General features: G+C 45.4%; 1 protein-coding gene across 1 annotated transcript; it reads left to right on the forward strand.

Moving 5' to 3' along the window:
• Positions 1 to 107: 107 nt before the first annotated feature.
• LOC121696173 (major histocompatibility complex class I-related gene protein-like) lies at positions 108 to 5,229 on the forward strand. The gene is made up of 3 exons (XM_042077514.1): positions 108 to 384; positions 1,672 to 1,989; positions 5,054 to 5,229. The coding sequence occupies exons 1-3, from the start codon at positions 108 to 110 to the stop codon at positions 5,227 to 5,229; spliced, it is 771 nt and encodes a 256-aa protein (XP_041933448.1).
• Positions 5,230 to 18,925: the final 13,696 nt, after the last annotated feature.

Raw genomic sequence — 18,925 nt, forward strand, 5'->3', positions numbered from 1 at the left:
AGCAAATATGTTAACTGGAAATACACCAGTGCAGATTAGAATTTGGAAGAGAATGAGAGAGGCAAATTTGAGCTTAATACAATGTTGTGACAGTCAATTAAGGGAATATGTCATTTTTGGTTGCAGTGGTTCACAGCTGGAAAGCCTTTTACACATGCAGCACAGGCCTAAGTGAGTTTCCAGGGTTTGTGGCCCTCAATACCATCAATGATGAGATTATGGGCTCCTGCAGCAAAACCAACAACTTTGAGAACCATCCAAGATGGATGGCTGGGACCCTGGGACAGGAGTATTACAACAGGCAAGCAAAGACTCTGAGAGGTCATAAGGATGCATTCAAGCAGAGCGTCAGAGTGGCCATGGTTCACTTTAACCAATCAGAAGGTAAGATTCTGTCTAACCCCAAAATCACATGTGTCCACAGGGAAATGTCCTCTTAATAATTCTTCTGTATGTCCAAGCCTCAGCACTGCTTAAGCTTTGTTCTCATTAAACATCTTTTGCAGATATTTTGATATTACACCTTAAACATTACATCTCTTATGAATCAGTGTCACTAGACTATCCATAGAACCTTTTCAGTTAGTTGTGACAGAGTGGATTTGAAGAGGAGTGGTTAGTAGGCTATTCAATGATCTTTGGTTGTAATTCTTTGAGTTGCTCTCATTTACACTGGGTTATTTTTTCAAACCAAATGCTGGGTTGAGGCTGTTGGGTCATTTTGTTGGGTTAGTTTCACTCATGCTGGATTGGTAGTTGAGGACAGTGCCCCCTCCTCTCCTCCACCAGACGTGAATGACTTGCTCTAGGTCTATCATAATTTGAGAGTTTAAAAAATCGTTCCTCTTCCAACTGTCCATTCCAGCAGCTGTCAACATGAAATGGAAATCATACGAAATTTCCGAAAGTACACTCTGGGGGGCCAGTTTGTGATCCCCAATGTTAATGCCCCCAGAGTGTAGCGTTGTGGTTGCCTGGTTGCCTTAGCTGCTGGCTGTAGTGAAGAGTTAGGTAAAACCGATTGTGTCTTTTTGTACCCTGAGAGTACTTGGTGACCTCGAGAAACAGAGATCTATGTGAAGAATCGCAGGAATTTCCCTTTAACATTTATTTATTTATTTTTCTTTTTTCTTTTATCCAGACAGATTTTAAAAATACACCCAGAGACAATACAGAGACATTCCCTACATTAAATAAATGAAGATTGTCCATGCCTCAAACAGGTTAAGAAAGCATCAAAGTAATTCATGCCAGCTGTTGTACATTAGTGTTTATAAAGACAGACACATAAAAACATATTTTTGCGTTGGATATGAACTGCTGAACAGAAAAAAAAAACTTCTAAACAAACTAAAACTAGCATACCAACAGCTGACTGGTTACAAATATAATATATATAATGTTGTACATATAACTGAACAATCTGAACACATCTGGCAGAGGAGAGGAGAGGCACTGTCCTCAACTACCAACCCAGCAGGCTGGATAACAAAAAACAAAGCCCAGCATGAGTTAAAATAACCCAACAGCCTCAATCCAGCATGTAGGTTAAAACAATAACCCAGTATTATTTTCATCCTGTAGAATGCTATTGTCTCATCCCCCTCTTTGCAGACAAGAAAATATCATCTCTTGAAGTCTATGTTTTCTGTCTACTGTTTAACACTGCAGGAGTGCACACATTCCAGAGGATGGTGGGCTGTCAGTGGGATGATGAGAGTGGAGCAACAGACGCATCAGATGGGTATGGTTATGATGGCGAGGACTTCATCCTGCTGGATATAGAGAACCTGAGATGGATTGCAGCTGTGCCACAGAGTGTTGTCACCAAAAACAAGTGGGACACTGAAAGAGCTGAACTCGAGTATCTAAGAAACTACTTCACCCGGAATTGTACTGACTGGCTGAAGAAGTATGTTCAGTACAGGAGAAGCACAATAATGAGGACAGGTACAGCACACAACACGGAAAGTAGTTGCTGCCCAGCAAGTAGAATCTTACTCTTACAGTTAATTACTCTTAATCAACAATTAATAACTCACTCCTTACACTAAACAAATAACACATTTTGTTTATTTAATGGCTCGACATGCCATTTGCTTTAATAATCCAGAGCCCATCAATGATGATAAATAGTCAAGTGTTTGGAGCTGATCTGTGTCATGAAATTTTTGTGCAGTGGTGCAAACTCAATCACCTTCAACTAAACACTTCAAAGACCAAGGAGATGGTGGTGGATTTCCGCAGGTCTAAGCCCGCTCTGCTACCAGTCTCCATTGATGGGGTCAATGTGGAGGTGGTAAGCACCTACAAGTATCTGAGTCTCCACCTGGACAATAAACTGGACTGGTCAGCCAACACTGATGCACTCTACAAGAAAGGACAGAGCAGGCTGTACTTCCTGAGGAGGCTGCGGTCCTTCAATGTGTGCAGCAAGCTCCTCAGGATGTTCTATCAGTCTGTTGTGGCCAGCGCCCTCTTCTATGCAGTGGTATGCTGGGGAGGAAGCACAAAGAAGAAGGATGCTGGGCGACTTGACAGGCTGGTAAGGAAGGCTGGCTCTGTAGTGGGAGCTGAACTGGAGTGCATCACTTCAATATCTGACAAAAGGACTCTAAACAAACTGATCAACATCTTGGACAATGAATGTCATCCGCTCTACAGCACTATCAAAAACCAAAAGAGCTTGATCAGCTGGAGACTTCGCTCACTGCCATGCACAACTGAAAGGCTGAGGAAGTCATTTGTTCCTAGGGACATTGAACTGTTCAATGCCTCACTAAAGGGAAGAGGAGAGATAGACTTCTCTGCTTAGTCTGTCTGCCTCTCCACCCTCTCCATGTCCATGTTTGAGTACTGACTGCCCACTACTGCTTACTACTGTTTTACACAGCCTAATGTTACACAATGTTTTACTGCTACACTGTTTTTCATGCTATATTAGCACACATGATCAATGGCTGCGGTCAGGCTTCTGCTACAATACTGAATGAATGAATGGCTAAAACCCTATTACCTCAACCTGTTCTTGCACTAAAATTGTTTTTTATTTTACCTTGTCTACATTATACTTTACTCTCCTATTTGTCCATATTATTTATGCTTTTTTTTAGCCATGCAAATAAATCACTGTTTTACACCATTTACGAGACTCAAAGTACAGTAGCTCCACACTTCATTGGTAGACTTCCAAGGGCCCTGACATTTAAAACGAGACATTGAGAACTTTGAAAAAGCACTGGTAGTTTATTTACAAAACGAGTTATACAGACAGTACCTTCAGGAAGTTTACCGTTCGCCGCCATCTTGAATTTAGTCACGATAAGTTGAGCGACGAGTATGAATGAACAGTCAAGTCAAGTCAAGTCAAGTCAAGTTTATTTATATAGCACATTTCATACACAGAGGTCATTCAATGTGCTTTACATAAACAAAACCAAACGATAATAACAAATAAAAGCATAGAAGGGCAATATAGTCAAAGAATAGTTAAAAGGTAAAGATCATAATAAAAAGAAAACATAAAACACAAGGTAAAATCATTTAAAAATAAAGAATAATTAGTAAGCAAAAACAAAGGCAAAAGTAGTAAAAAAAGTAATAAAAGACAAAGTAGAATAATTATCGAGGCAGATTCAGAATTTGTAACTCGGCACAGTTAGCAGAAAGCGTCTGAGAACAGTTTGGTCTTAAGTCTAGATTTAAAACTGGCTACAGTTGGGGCCTTTTTAATGTCATCCGAAAGTTGGTTCCACAGCTGAGCCGCATAGCAGCTAAAAGCTGCTTCACCATGTTTAGTTCTAACTGTAGGTTTTACTAGCAGGTTTTTCACCTGGGACCTGAGAGGACGAGAAGGTGTGTACTGCTGAAGCATGTCTGACAAGTATTTAGGTCCTGCTCCATTTACTGATTTATAAACAAGCAATAGTGCTTTAAAGTCAATTATGTGACTTACTGGAAGCCAGTGCAAGGACTTAAGAATTGGAGTAATGTGGTCAGTTCTTTTAGTTTTTGTTAGTGTAACGGGAGCAGGAATTATGCTACTGACCCTTGAGGTACAACAACAGACACACTGGATATATATAAAACTCAGTTTTATTACAACATAAAAAAAAAGGCATATAAAAAACACCCAATACATATATGTATAAGTAACTAGGTCCTGGTGCTTCAAACCAGTGTGGAAGATCTAGAGAAAGTAGCTAGTTAGCTACTTCAAGCCAGTGTGGGGAATCTAGGGATGGCAGCTAGTTAAAATGTCAGCAGCTACAAAATACTGTTTTAAACCAGTGTGGAAGATCTAGGGCCAGTAGCCAATTAACTACTTCAAACCAGTATGAAAGATCTAGGGATAGCAGCTAGTTAAGTGCAAGCAGCTACACAATACTGCTTTAAACCAGTGTGGAGGATCTGGCGCCCTCTAGAGGGGAGAGAAATCATATAGTCACAGTTACTCTAACGCAGGTAGGCCTATTACTAGCGATTCACACTCGTGCACAAAATCACATCACACGCACCCACAAAAGATCACACTATTGTGAAAACAAGGGCAGAATAGCCACAAATGTAAATAGTAGAAGTATTCAATCGAACTAGCACAACACGTTACTCCAAAGGATGACACGCACACACAGTTAATTGCTACTACGTTAAAGTAGTGTTTACACAATGGATTTCCCCACCCTGCACACACTTCTAAAAAAACTGTAGCGAGCAGCCTGACCTTCTATCTTAACTATAGCCAGCCTAGTAACACACAATTGATTGTACAGAGGGTGAATGAATAGTCCAGCAACCACTCACGACCCAGCCCACAGTTCGTAATCCACAACACAGAACCAGGAAGTCGCCGCCGCCTCGGCCTCCTTGTCTCTCGCACTGAAACAGGGTAGCTTGCGCCTCTCGCCGCCAATGCTCCTTCTTGAATGTCAACAGTCGGCACTCCACCAGGAACTGCGAGGAGGAGGAAGTGAATCAGCAAAGTAGCCACAATAAATCGCGGGGTAAAACCCACTCACAAGACAACGGCACAATTACTTTCCTTCACGTGAAGAATCGGGTGCGTTGGATAATCCTTTCGCGGCCCTCACGGTGTCCGAACGGATGTTTGGTCAATTCGCCGTTGTAGCTGGGAAGTCAGAGGCGGTAATCCCGAGGTCTCGGCTCTCGTGGGTTGCGGTGCGTGAAGTATCCGGGCGCCTGTTGCAGATAAAGGGAACGCACCGATGAGAGGGCCGAGTCAGCTTTTATCCCCTCCAGCCACCAATCACGGGTCTTGTCAATTGTCTCCATTATCGGCAGCACCTGTGGAGGAACGTCTCACAAGCATACGCACACACACACACGCACAACCCCCGCCCCCAGACAGTTCATTTGACATTTTGACTGTAGAGCCCCGCTACATTTCCACCCCCCTTTGATAGTGCTCGTCCCGAGCACTAAGCGTCCAGTCCAGGTTTGGTGTAGTGGTTACACGGTCTGTTGCAACCTTTAAGGTCGGTAACGAGCAGGAGGGTTCCCTCGGTTGTGGCGGGCTGGATACCGACTAGGGACACGTGTCTCCGGGTTTTGGTAATGTCCTGGGGCTGGGGCTGGGCAGAGCTCTATTATTGTCTGTGGTGGAGCTATTATATCCTGACCAGTCCCTACTGTTCGCAACTCTGGGCCAGGGGCTTCATGAGAGGGCGCAGCGGAGGCAAGAGGAAGAGGTGACGTCGCTGTAGGGTTGAGTGGTATGTCGGCTGGCACTGGCATTGGGGTCTGTACAGGGTCCAGCTGAGCTGGTGCAGCTGGTTGGATTACCACAGGAGCAGCAGGCCTAAAGGGTTCTGGAGGATGGGCTGGCCCGTACTCGTGGCACCCATTTTGGTGACCTTCTTTGCTGTTAACGATCGTCACAGGGTCTCCTGGGCATGGTCGCAAGTTGTTGCGATGGAGGGTTCGACACGGACCATCTTTACCCTCTGGCCGTATCGTGAACACTGGCCGGTCACGATGGGGCTGTCCGACGATCACAAAAGGTGTTGGGAGCCACTGTGGTGCAAGTTTACCTTGAGCCCTGCGACGGAAGTTTTTTATCAACACCCTCTCTCCTGGCAACAGTGGCATGGTCCGAGTGTTCCGGTTGTAGTGCCTCTGGTTCCAGTGGTTGCGGCGTTCTGCGTTGTTACGGACAGTCTCATAGGCTTGCAGAAGAGTCTGATGGTGGCTTCTGACCCACCCATCTAGCCCATCTCTACACTGGGGCGGTGCAACGTCATACAACATATCCACTGGTAACCTGGCATGGCGGCCAAAGACAACATAATGTGGAGTCATTCCAGTGCTGGCGTGTGTGGTATTGTTATAGGCCTGTAGAAGTGCAGGTAGCCGGCTGGGCCACTGAGACTGGGACTGCGTTTCAATGGTACCCAGCAGAGATAAAAGGGTGCGATTAAACCTCTCACATGCACCGTTGCCTTGTGGGTGGTACGGGGTGGTGCGTATCTTTCTGCAGCCGTACATCGTGCATAGCTGCTGCATCAGAGTCGACTCGAAGGCTGCCCCCTGGTCTGTGAGGATTCACTCCGGACAGCCAAAAGGGAGGATAAGTGCAGTCCACAGGGCCTTCACTGTGGTAGGAGCCGTCTGATCCCTGGTTGGTACAGCCACTGCGTATCTGGAGAATAGATCTGTGATGACAAGAATATATTGGTACGCATCTGAAGGCCTCCCAAGGGACAAATAATCTAAAGCCACAGTCTCAAAGGGGTAGCTAGAAACAATTGGGCACAGGGGGGCTTTTGGTTGGGCTCCCGACTTCCCAACTAGACAAGTGGTACACTCTGCGGCCCATTTCCGGGCATTTGTACTCATGCCCACCCAGTAGAACCTCCTTCTCAGCAACGAGACCATTTTGTCACCACTCGCATGGGCTGCTGCCTTGTGATACTCTTCCCAAAGTGGTCGGGCCTGTGCTTCTGGGATGATGATCTGCTTCACCGGTGCGCCCGTATCTGGTTCAGCGACACATCTCACCAGGGTTCCATCACACAGCTCTAAGCGGCACCACTCCCGGAGCAAGCAGCGAAGCTGTGGAGACAAGGTAGAGGGGTTATTAACTACAGGGGGTTCACGGCTCACCTTCCAGGTGTGCAGGAGTTGCAAATCAGGGTCATCCCGCTGTTGTTCCCCCCAATGTTTCTGCAGGGCAGGTGGTTCTGTCGGTGCCATGCAGGCCATGGTGTGCACAGTGTGCTCCGTTGCCTCTCCCGGTAGCCGTGACAGTACATCAGCATTTCGATTGGCTGTCCCTGGACGGTAGCGTAGGTCATACGAGTAGTTTGCCAGCTGGGCCACCCACCTTTGTTCAGTTGCACCCAGTCTCGCTGTTTCGAGGTGGACCAGGGGGTTATTGTCGGTAAAAACAGTGACCTTAGCTCCCCATAGATAGTCTTTGAATTTGTCTGTAATAGCCCATTTTAGAGCCAATAGTTCCAGCTTAAAAGAGCTATAATTTTGGTCATTACGCTCAGTGGGGTGAAGGCTGCGGCTGGCGTATGCTATGACTCTCTCTCTTCCCTCTTGGACCTGGGCTAGGACCGCTCCGAGACCGTCCAGGCTAGCGTCAGTGTATAATCGGAACGGAAGCTGGAAGTCTGCATAGGCCAAGATGGGGGCGCTAAGGAGGGCCTGCTTCAGACGGTCAAAGGCCACTTGGCAACCCGGTGTCCATTGGATAGGGGCAGAGGGTTTGTTGGCTTGGCCTTGTAGGAGTCGATGGAGGGGGGCCGCTACCTTGGAGAAGGCTGGGATGAAGCGTCGATAATATCCGGCAAAGCCCAGAAAAGATCTCACTTGTTTCACAGTCGAAGGTGTGGCCCAATCACGGACAACTGCTACCTTGTCTGGATCTGTCGCTATCCCTCGGCTGCTGACCACGTGTCCCAGGTATGCCACTTTCCTCTGGAACAGGTGGCACTTCCGTGGCTGTAGCTTCAGGCCATGTTCTTGGAGGCGGCCAAAAACCTGCGCTAGGTGTTGCAAGTGGGTGGTGAAGTTGGGCGAGTAGACGATGACATCATCAAGATAGATGAGGAGGTGGTCATACACTTGTGCTCCCAGACAGCGTTGCATCAGCCTCTGGAATGTGGCTGGGGCGTTACAGAGGCCAAAGGGCATACGTTCAAAGTGGTATAGACCAAAGGGGGTGGTGAAAGCGGTCTTCTCTTGATCTTCTGGTGCAACCTCTACCTGCCAGTATCCACTGGCGAGATCAAGGGTGGAATACCACTCACACTTGGACAGGCTAGTGAGGGATTCTTCAATGCGAGGTAGAGGAAAGGAGTCTTTGTGGGTTACTGCATTTAGCTTGCGGTAATCAACGCAAAATCTCCACGAGCCATCCTTCTTTTTGGCAAGGACCACTGGAGCAGCCCATGGACTCGAGCTCTCCTTCACAACCCCACTGTCGAGCATGCCCTGCAACAAGCCCCTCAGTTCTGGATAGAGGTTTGGAGGAACTGGGCGATAGCGCTCCCGGATCGGGGGTGCCGTGCCAGTGGGAATCTGATGGGTGACCACTGCTGTTCTGCCAAAATCCTCGTCATGGGCTGCAAACACATGAGACCACTTCCCCAAGAGGGCCTTCAATTGGGCCTGTTGGTCAACGTCTAGCCCTTCACCATGCAGAGCGAGAGCTGGGTGGTCATCACTAAGGGTCTGTCCCACCTGTTGTACATCGACCTCGATGATTTGGGGGCCAGTATTCCGCAAAACTAGCCTTGTCCGTCCCTGTACATCCTTTTGGTCGATTTGGGTGACTGTGGCCAGGGGGCATCGTTGAGGTAGTTCCATGGGAAATGGGTTTGGATTACAGATACGCAGGGGGACTCTCCCTCCCCGGGTCCAGCTCAGCGATCTAGCCACTCGCCATTCACATCCATGGTCCTCCAGGTCTTCAATCAGGACAGGGCAATCGGGCAGGCCAGCAGCTTGCGGTACATGGGCCCAGACGATCATTTCGGCGGAGGGAGGCAACACTACTGGGGGCTGCCGTTGGAGTCTAGCCACACCTTGGAGCTCTAATCCAGTCACTGATGCTTCGGCCCTCTGGCAGGCGGCGAACGCTGCATCCCAGACTTTTTCTGCAGAGGGGGAAAACACAGACTTAAATGCAGCGACTCCTGGGTGCCCACCTTGAAAGACCCCGGCCCAACAATCGGTCACAACGTTCATGCCCAAGAGTCCATATTCGGTGTTAATGCAGTCGTCACGGACAATAACTACTCCCTTCCCCTTAACATCTAGTCCCCCAATGCAAAAGTCTAGGACTGCATAGCCTACATAGGGAATGTGAAGGCCGTTAGCCGCTTTCAAGGCTAGCCATGATATGCGGCTAGGATCCTGTATGCACTCATCACCGAAGTGGCGCTGGAAAAGTGTTTGGCTAAAAAGGGTGACTTGGGAGCCAGTGTCCAGTATGCATGGAATTCGTTGGCCTTGGACAAATACCTCAATTTCGGGGCATCTACCAACCATGGCGGGCCTTTGTTGGGGCGCAGTTGGCGGCCCCTCCCGGTTCACTCGCCCTGTTGTGACCGGGGGTACCGAAAACCCGTCTGGGCTGGGCGTCGCCGTGGGCAAAATCTTTGGATGTGTCCAGCATCTCCACAGTCACGGCAGATAGCTCGGCCTTGGGCATCCCACTGGTAGGAGGACTGTCCAGGAGGGGCTGATCCCAGGCGTTGACGTTGGGGGGCATTGGGTGGTGGACGCCAAGATGGTCGAGGGGCTGTCTCAGTCTCCGGCGGTGGCTTCCAGTGTCCTTGGATCTCCTCTATGATCGACTTGCCTAGAAGTGTTACCTGTTCCTTCAGCTCTTGGCGCAGCTCAGCCCGCAGGGCTTCCTTTATTTGTTGAAACTCGGTGGCTGGGGAAGTAGGCCGTGGCTGAGATGTTGTAGCAAAGGTTGGGAAAGCACTGGCTTCCTCTGTATGGACCAGCTCCCGCTCTAAAGCTTTTGCCTCCTCACAAGCCTCCACAAAGCTGAGCGTTGAGGTCCTTCGGAGCTGCCTCTGTAGCTCCTGCTTCAACGATCCCGTTCTTAGGCCCATGGAAAACTGTGTCCGCAGCAGCTCATCGTCGGTTCCGGTGTTGAGAGGATCCCTAGCTCTCCAACTGTAATGCAGCTCACGCAAACGGAGAATGAAATCCTTGACACCCTCCCCAGGTTCCTGTCTGCAGCTGAAAAACTGGGCCCTCAGCTGAGCTAGTGGTTGTTGGCCTCCATACAGCTCACCTAGGGCCTCTAAAATCTTAGTGTCAGTATCACGTTTGTCCACTGCCAACAGCACCACCTCCCTTTTGGCATTTGCCTCCAAAGCGCTAAGTACAAAGTCCACCCGTTGCTCTGCATTCAGCCCCTGGGCCCGGATGAAGGCTTCAATCTGCGTTCTCCATTCTAAAAACTTTGATGCACCCCCTTCTCCACTAAACTTAGGGACCCATGGCCCGCCCATAAACCATGGCATAAATGCAGCTACCATTTGTGGCTGTGCACCTGCTACCTGAGGCTGCTCGCGGTTACTCATTGTTGTGTACGTCAAGGGTCCTGCCAAAACTACGCCAAAATTGTAACGGGAGCAGGAATTATGCTACTGACCCTTGAGGTACAACAACAGACACACTGGATATATATAAAACTCAGTTTTATTACAACATAAAAAAAAGGCATATAAAAAACACCCAATACATATATGTATAAGTAACTAGGTCCTGGTGCTTCAAACCAGTGTGGAAGATCTAGAGAAAGTAGCTAGTTAGCTACTTCAAGCCAGTGTGGGGAATCTAGGGATGGCAGCTAGTTAAAATGTCAGCAGCTACAAAATACTGTTTTAAACCAGTGTGGAAGATCTAGGGCCAGTAGCCAATTAACTACTTCAAACCAGTATGAAAGATCTAGGGATAGCAGCTAGTTAAGTGCAAGCAGCTACACAATACTGCTTTAAACCAGTGTGGAGGATCTGGCGCCCTCTAGAGGGGAGAGAAATCATATAGTCACAGTTACTCTAACGCAGGTAGGCCTATTACTAGCGATTCACACTCGTGCACAAAATCACATCACACGCACCCACAAAAGATCACACTATTGTGAAAACAAGGGCAGAATAGCCACAAATGTAAATAGTAGAAGTATTCAATCGAACTAGCACAACACGTTACTCCAAAGGGTGACACGCACACACAGTTAATTGCTACTACGTTAAAGTAGTGTTTACACAATGGATTTCCCCACCCTGCACACACTTCTAAAAAAACTGTAGCGAGCAGCCTGACCTTCTATCTTAACTATAGCCAGCCTAGTAACACACAATTGATTGTACAGAGGGTGAATGAATAGTCCAGCAACCACTCACGACCCAGCCCACAGTTCGTAATCCACAACACAGAACCAGGAAGTCGCCGCCGCCTCGGCCTCCTTGTCTCTCGCACTGAAACAGGGTAGCTTGCGCCTCTCGCCGCCAATGCTCCTTCTTGAATGTCAACAGTCGGCACTCCACCAGGAACTGCGAGGAGGAGGAAGTGAATCAGCAAAGTAGCCACAATAAATCGCGGGGTAAAACCCACTCACAAGACAACGGCACAATTACTTTCCTTCACGTGAAGAATCGGGTGCGTTGGATAATCCTTTCGCGGCCCTCACGGTGTCCGAACGGATGTTTGGTCAATTCGCCGTTGTAGCTGGGAAGTCAGAGGCGGTAATCCCGAGGTCTCGGCTCTCGTGGGTTGCGGTGCGTGAAGTATCCGGGCGCCTGTTGCAGATAAAGGGAACGCACCGATGAGAGGGCCGAGTCAGCTTTTATCCCCTCCAGCCACCAATCACGGGTCTTGTCAATTGTCTCCATTATCGGCAGCACCTGTGGAGGAACGTCTCACAAGCATACGCACACACACACACACGCACAACCCCCGCCCCCAGACAGTTCATTTGACATTTTGACTGTAGAGCCCCGCTACATTTCAGTCCTAGCTGCTGCATTTTGTATCACCTGAAGCTGTTTAATAGTCTTTTTAGGAAGGCCTGTGAACAGTCCATTGCAGTAATCAACCCTGCTGGAGATAAATGCATGAATGAGTTTTTCTAAGTCATGTTTTGACATCAGCCCTCTGAGTTTGACAATATTTTTGAGGTGGTAAAAAGCTGATTTAGTTATCGCTTTCATGTGGCTGTTGAAATTTAGATCACTGTCAATTAATACACCAAGATTTTTAACAGTATCCTTTGCCTTCAACCCTTTTGTGTCAAGGAGAGTGGCAACCCTAAGTCTTTCCTCATTTTTACCAAATATAATTACTTCAGTTTTTTCTTTGTTCAGCTGAAGAAAATTTTGAGACATCCAGGTGTTGATTTGTTCTATACACTGACACATAGATTCAAGAGGACCATAGTTGTTTGGTGATAGAGCTAAGTAAATTTGTGTGTCATCTGCATAGCTATGATATGAAATCAAATTATTTTGAATGATTTGTCCAAGTGGGAGCATATAGAGGTTGAATAATAGTGGCCCCAAGATCGACCCCTGGGGAACACCACAGGTCAAGGACGTTGGTGTTGAGGTACAGTTTCCGATGGCAACAAAGAAGCTCCTTTCTTGTAGATATGATTTTAGCCAGCTGATAACTATGCCTGTAAATCCAACCCAGTGTTCTAGTCTGTGTAGTAAAATATTGTGATCAACAGTGTCAAATGCTGCACTAAGGTCCAGTAGCACTAGGACTGATGTTTTACCTGAATCTGTGTTGAGGCGTATGTCATTGGAAACTTTAATGAGAGCTGTTTCAGTGCTGTGATTTGCCCGAAAACCAGACTGAAAGTAATCAAAATACCCATTTGATGTTAGGAAGGTGGTTAATTGATTAAAGACTACTTTTTCAATAATTTTGCCAATAAAAGGTAGATTGGATATGGGCCTGTAATTGTTTAGCATGGAGGCATCCAGGTTATTCTTCTTGAGAAGTGGCTTTACAACAGCTGTTTTCAGTGACTTAGGAAAAGTGCCAGACAGCAATGATACATTTACAATTTGAAGGACATCCGCCGCTATGAGGTGAAAAACAGTTTTGAAGAAATTGGTAGGCAGAGTGTCTAAGACACATATGGAAGGGCTGAGATTCTGTACCGTTTTTTCAAGTGTTTCGTAGTCTATCAAGCTGAACTCTGACATCAAGTTTAGTTTCCCTCTGTTTGTTGCTGGAAGTTCAGGTTGTTGAATTTGTAATTGAGCAGATATGTTGAGTCTGATTTTGTCAATTTTACCTTTAAAAAAAGATGAAAACTCATTGCATTTATTAGTTGAGAGAAGTTCAGGCGCTAATTGTGAGGGGGGATTTGTTAACTTATCAACAGTTGAAAATAGAATACGAGTGTTATTTGAACTTCTATTGATAATGTTAGAAAAGAAAGACTGTCTTGCTTTGTATATTTCAGAGTTATATGTGCGGAGCATCTCTTTATGGATTTCATAGTGGATCTGAAGTTTGTATTTACGCCATTTTCTTTCAGTCTTCCTACACTCTCTTTTTAGAAGTTTAACTGCTGGATTTTGCCTCCATGGTGCTTTCTGTTTGTCCTTAACTTTCTTGAATTGTAATGGAGCAATGTCATCCATAATGTTTGCCATTTTTACATTAAAGTGATCAAATAAGTCTTCAGAGTCTGACAGTTGACTTGACTTTAGTGAAAGTGCTTGCTCAAAGAGAGCACTTGTCTGATCATTTATGATTCTCCTTTTTACCATCATAGGTACCATCTGTGTTTTGAGTGTGTGGGGACATAGACACATCAAAGAACCCGCAAAAATGATCAGATAAGGCCAGGTCTTTAACAGCTGTAGAGACATCTAGACCCTTTGTGATAACAAGGTCGAGGGTATGGCCAAGAGAGTGTGTTGGACCCTGTACATGCTGTGTTAGGGAGAAAGTATCGATTAGTGCAATGAATTCCTTGGCATAATTGTTTTCAGGATTATCCACATGCAAGTTTAGATCCCCTGATATAATAAGACAGTCATACTCTATGCAAACAACTAATAGCAGTTCACCTAGCTCTTCAAGAAAAACTTTAGCTGAATGTTTTGGAGGCCTGTAAATTGTCAGTAATAAAATCTGAGGAGAAGACTTAATGCATGCACACAGATATTCAAATGAAGTAAAGTCACCGAATGACGACTGATTGCACTGAAAAGACGTCTTGAAAATTGTGGCTATCCCCCCACCTCTTTTATTTGCTCTGGTAGCACTCAAGAAACTGAAGTTTGGGGGAGCTGATTCGATGAGAGTAGCAGCACTGTTTGCTTGATCTAACCATGTCTCAGTTAAAAGTAAAAAATCAAGGTTGTGTGTGCAAATTAGATCATGAATTAAGAATGATTTGTTTGAAAGAGATCTGATATTTAGGAGTGCTAGTTTTGCTAGTTTAAGTGTTGGGGAAATATGATCCATGGGGGAAATCTGAGGTTGATGTGGTACGGGTAGGAGATTGGACTGGTTTACCCTATAAGCTCGATGCATTTGTGTTCTATTTCTTGTCAATACAGGAATAGAGAATGTCATGGGCTTACTGGGTCCCGGCATGTTCTCAAAACTACTGTCAGTACCATTTATATTGCAGGGACCCTGAGAATATCATGCAATACAGTCATCATATAATTGTCCCCTGCTGCTGCCATCTGTATTTTCCACTGCACATTCCATGCTATATGCCGGCTGAGAAAATGAACTAAGAGGTTGCTGCTGCTTAAGAGATCCTTCTAAACGGGGAGGGGGAGGGCGAGGGGGTGGAGGTGCCCTTCGCTTCTTTGGTGCTAATGATCTTGGGCTAGTAAAACTCTGCATGGCTACTGGTAGCAGTCTCTCCATTCTTGCAGGGAACATCATGTGCTTGGGTGGGGATGGTGATGGGTATTCAGGGGATCCTGTGGAGTTTGAGTGGGTGGTGGGATGAAGGGGTGGGGATGGGGATGGGAGATTAGGGGGGTTTGTCGCCACTGATTGACTTTGAGTCATTTTAGCAGCACCCATCTTATCTTGTCCAGTGGACATGGCTTGGCATTGTTGAGCTGGTTGTTTATGTTTCTCCAAGGTCTGCATTTCAGTGGAGGCTAGCGGGTGGTTATCAGAGGGCCCCATAGCAGGGGATGTTGGGCATATCTCTGTTTCAGCCTGTGCAGAGTGTTTTGGTTTAGCTGAGTTGTTGATGTCATCCGCTTGTTCCGTCTGTATGGCCACTGAGCGCTTATCAGAGGCTCGGCTCAAGGTTGGCAGAAAAAATGTTGGGTGCAGGAGAGAGAGGTGATAGTATTCGGTTAAGATCTTGGCCCCAGTCCAACTCAGCTCTGTGCTATTTGGTCTGAAGTATTCCCTGCGATTCCAAAAAAGGTTAAAATTGTCAATAAAATTCATCCCAACTGAAAAGCATGTTTTTGCGAGCCAGGTGTTTAAACTGAATAGTCTGGAAAATACAAAGCTTCCCTCTGCTGGGAGTGGGCCACTGATGAAAATTTGTATTCCAAGCTCATATAGGGCCGAGAAAAGTTCCTTGAAATCTTCTTTGACATACAGCTGTTCTCTGTAGATGTCATTTGCTCCAACATGCACAATGATGCGCTTGATAGTTGCATATTTTGACACCAGTTCTGCAAGCTTGTTTTTTGTGTCAGACACTGAAGCATTTGGGAAACAACATACAATCATCCTTTCCCCATTTATATGTCTCACAGCAAAGTCGCCTAGAACGAGGGTTGTGGGATGAATAGGGGTCGAGTGCTGCTTCTTGTCTGTGCCCATCTTTCTATTGTTGTGGTTTGATCGCTGCCTGCTTTGGGTCTGTTCCCTGGGAAATTCCTCTCTCACATCCCGGAGGCATTCAAATCTGTTCCATAGTGTTAGGGGCTGTGGGCTTCCCTTAGGACCACAAGCCCTGTAGTAGTTTGCTGATCTGTCTGTATTTCTGATACGAGGCCTGAAGTTAACATCTGAATTTACTGGTGTTGAGGTAATTACAGTTCTTGTATTACGTTTTTTGTTTTTTGGTCTGGCACCTTGCCTGTGCCAAGGCTCTGTACTCACATTTCCCTTTGTGATGTCGATGCATTCATCTGCTCTATTAGCAGTGATATTAGACTGCTGGGTTACATTCTCTGCATTTCCAGTAGTTGCTGTACTCACTTCATGAGATGCCTCTCGTAGTTCATCTGTCGTTGATGGAAGGGCATGCATCTTTGATTCCAAAGTAGAAATCCTCTGTTCTAGCTCAGTACATTTTCGGCATGATCTCCTGGGTCTCTGGCCGGAGGAGCGCATTTTGTTTTAATCCAACTTCAAGGTGAATTGCCGTTCAGTTTTTGCTCGTTGACTTGGCTGGCTCATTTAAAGTAAAAAACTAACCACTAAAGTTTCAGATTTAAATGTACTGGTTTCACTGTCTTTGCTAAACTATCTTGTAAATGAAATAAAAGAATGAAAAAGAGTGGAAATTGCTAAAAGGATAGGTGAAGCAGGAGCAGTGTGAAATGCGTCCTACTCGCTTGAGTAGGAGTTGAGATACTCAGGTATGATAAGGGATCAGATTCCAAAAATAATTCTGTGGAAATGCATGGATTCCAGTTGCTGCTACTACTAATAAAACAGTGATTTATTTGCATGGCTAGGCTGATGCCCGATTCACCCCATTGAATAACTGTTGGTAACATCGGCTAACTAGTGCCAGATTTTGGAGTGCATGGGGACATGTCGAGATGAGCTATGAGACGTAAGTTCACACTCGGTATCATTTTTCAACACACTTTAGGTCAATATAACACCGAACTTCTTATATTTAAATTCCGTTGCGTTTTATCCAAAACAACATTAGCTACTTTATATTTTAAAGGGATATTCCACCATTTGGGGAATTACACTCATTTTCCACCTCTCCTTGACTTTTGACAATTGATTTTTACCTTTCTCCTTGACTTTTGACAATTGACTTTTACCTTTCTACAGTTCATCCAGCCGTTCTCTGAGTCTATTTGATTACAAGCAGTAACACATTTCTTATGATTATATTTTCTTACAAAATCTTTTGTACAGAATCTACTTTCATTGGTCCAATTTTTGTGATGGTGATTGTGAGTTTTCTGTTGATTGGATGCATTGCTTGGTTTCTGTGGTGGAAAAACAGGAATTCCAATTCTGGTGGGTATCAAGACTGGACACAATTAGCTTCACTTATCAGAATTATTTATTTTACAGAAATCCCAATGTTTCTCCTCTGTGTTTCAGGGTTTGTTCCTGTATAAGGGCATACATTTGTATTTGTCCAGGTCTGCTGTTTTGTGATTATGTACCACAAAAATAATATTGTGATCAAAACTAAAACTTAATTACATTGTTTTTATTATTAATATTATTATTATTATTGCAGCCAAAGACTATTTCATTACTTCCTCTGATGAAACTACAAATAAAGGCTCAAACAAAGTGCTCAGACCTGCACTAACCCCGCCCCTTTTCTGTAAATATTTCCATCTTCCAGCAGGGGGCTGTAGCCGTGCAGGTGTGCACAGGTGTGCTGTGGTTGGTCCTGATGAGCCAGACATTAAAAGGGCCCGCTCTCAGGATGCAGACGGACTCCCTCTCCTCTTGGCCGTCGTTATAGTGCTTATGTTATGTTTTGTTATGCTGTCGAACACTTGTACTCATACCCCTAGACACTATACTTTAGTTTTTTTTTTTTTTTTGGGCTTTATGCCTTTAATGATAGAACAGTGGAGAGTGACAGGAAGCGAATGGGAGAGAGAGCACACTGTAAAAAGTTTAACGTAAAATTTACAGCAACTTGCTGGCAGCAAATAACCAGCAAGTTGCTGTATTTCACTCTACAGTACACCTACTGTATATGAAATCACAGTACCTATGCCTGATACTGTAAATGCAAACTACAGTAGTACTACCAGTGCTGTAGTGTATACAGTATTGAATTGTCTACCGTATTTTTAATCACAGTACTTATGGATCATACTGTAACTTAGTACAGTAGTAATACAAGTGCTGTAATATTATATACAGTAATTTTGGGAAATTCATATCCTGCTTTATCTACAGCCAGGATAAATTTGACTAGGCCTAGGTATGGTTTAGGCTACACAAACTTGCATAAATAACCATTGACAACTTGTTATCAGTTTGAAAAGCAAGTACATTTATTCACTTTTTTCCGTTTAGAAATTTTCGTGTGCTGCATCCTAACGTTAGACCAACGGTTGCAGTCAGCCTGATCCACCACCAGTAGCAGAGTGAAGCAGCACCTAGCAGAAATAGAAGAAAAAAAGATAAACAGTGTTAGATAACAATTTCAACTGAAGGCTACTTACAAGTGAAACTTTAGAATAATCATTTATATATATACTGTATGTTTTTTGAGTTTACTGTCAAAATGCCAGGCTGAAGATGGTGTTAGCATAACTCAGTTTCGCAAGGTATATTTAGCTGCTAACGTTAGCCAGCTGGGTGAGCTCATTGATGTTTGCTTGCAGCAACACATAGACTGTGTCTCAAATCGCGTACTTCTGCACTTACAATACCTAATTTGAGTGCATGAGGGTGTTCACACTGAAAATTCCAACGACACGAAGGGCGCTGCAAGTTCCCGGATGGTGCACTCATAACGGTCAAAAAGCTGAGTGTGCAACGCTGGACACTTTTCGCCCTTAACGGACGCCATCTTGGCCAAATAGCGGAAGGGGAGGGAGCGTTTTCAAACTCGTGGTAATCGCGGTTGAGAAAGCTGAAGCAGCAGCAGTGGAAAACAGACTTTACAGAGGTACAAGCAAGTTATAACATAAACGGTTCATGTTTTGACACAGTATGACCATGTCACTGTCGAATTGAGGACGCCAATAAAGTT

Source organism: Alosa sapidissima, chromosome 21 (genome assembly GCF_018492685.1).
Source record: "Alosa sapidissima isolate fAloSap1 chromosome 21, fAloSap1.pri, whole genome shotgun sequence".
Lineage (NCBI taxonomy): Eukaryota > Metazoa > Chordata > Actinopteri > Clupeiformes > Clupeidae > Alosa > Alosa sapidissima.

Coding starts and splice junctions, on each gene's coding strand:
- LOC121696173 (XM_042077514.1), top strand. CDS start 108: ATGTCATTTTTGGTTGCAGTGGTTCACAGCTGGAAAGCCTTTTACACA. Junction 385..1,671: donor TCACTTTAACCAATCAGAAG/GTAAGATTCTGT, acceptor TTAACACTGCAG/GAGTGCACACATTCCAGAGG. Junction 1,990..5,053: donor AAGTAGTTGCTGCCCAGCAA/GTAGAATCTTAC, acceptor CTTCACGTGAAG/AATCGGGTGCGTTGGATAAT.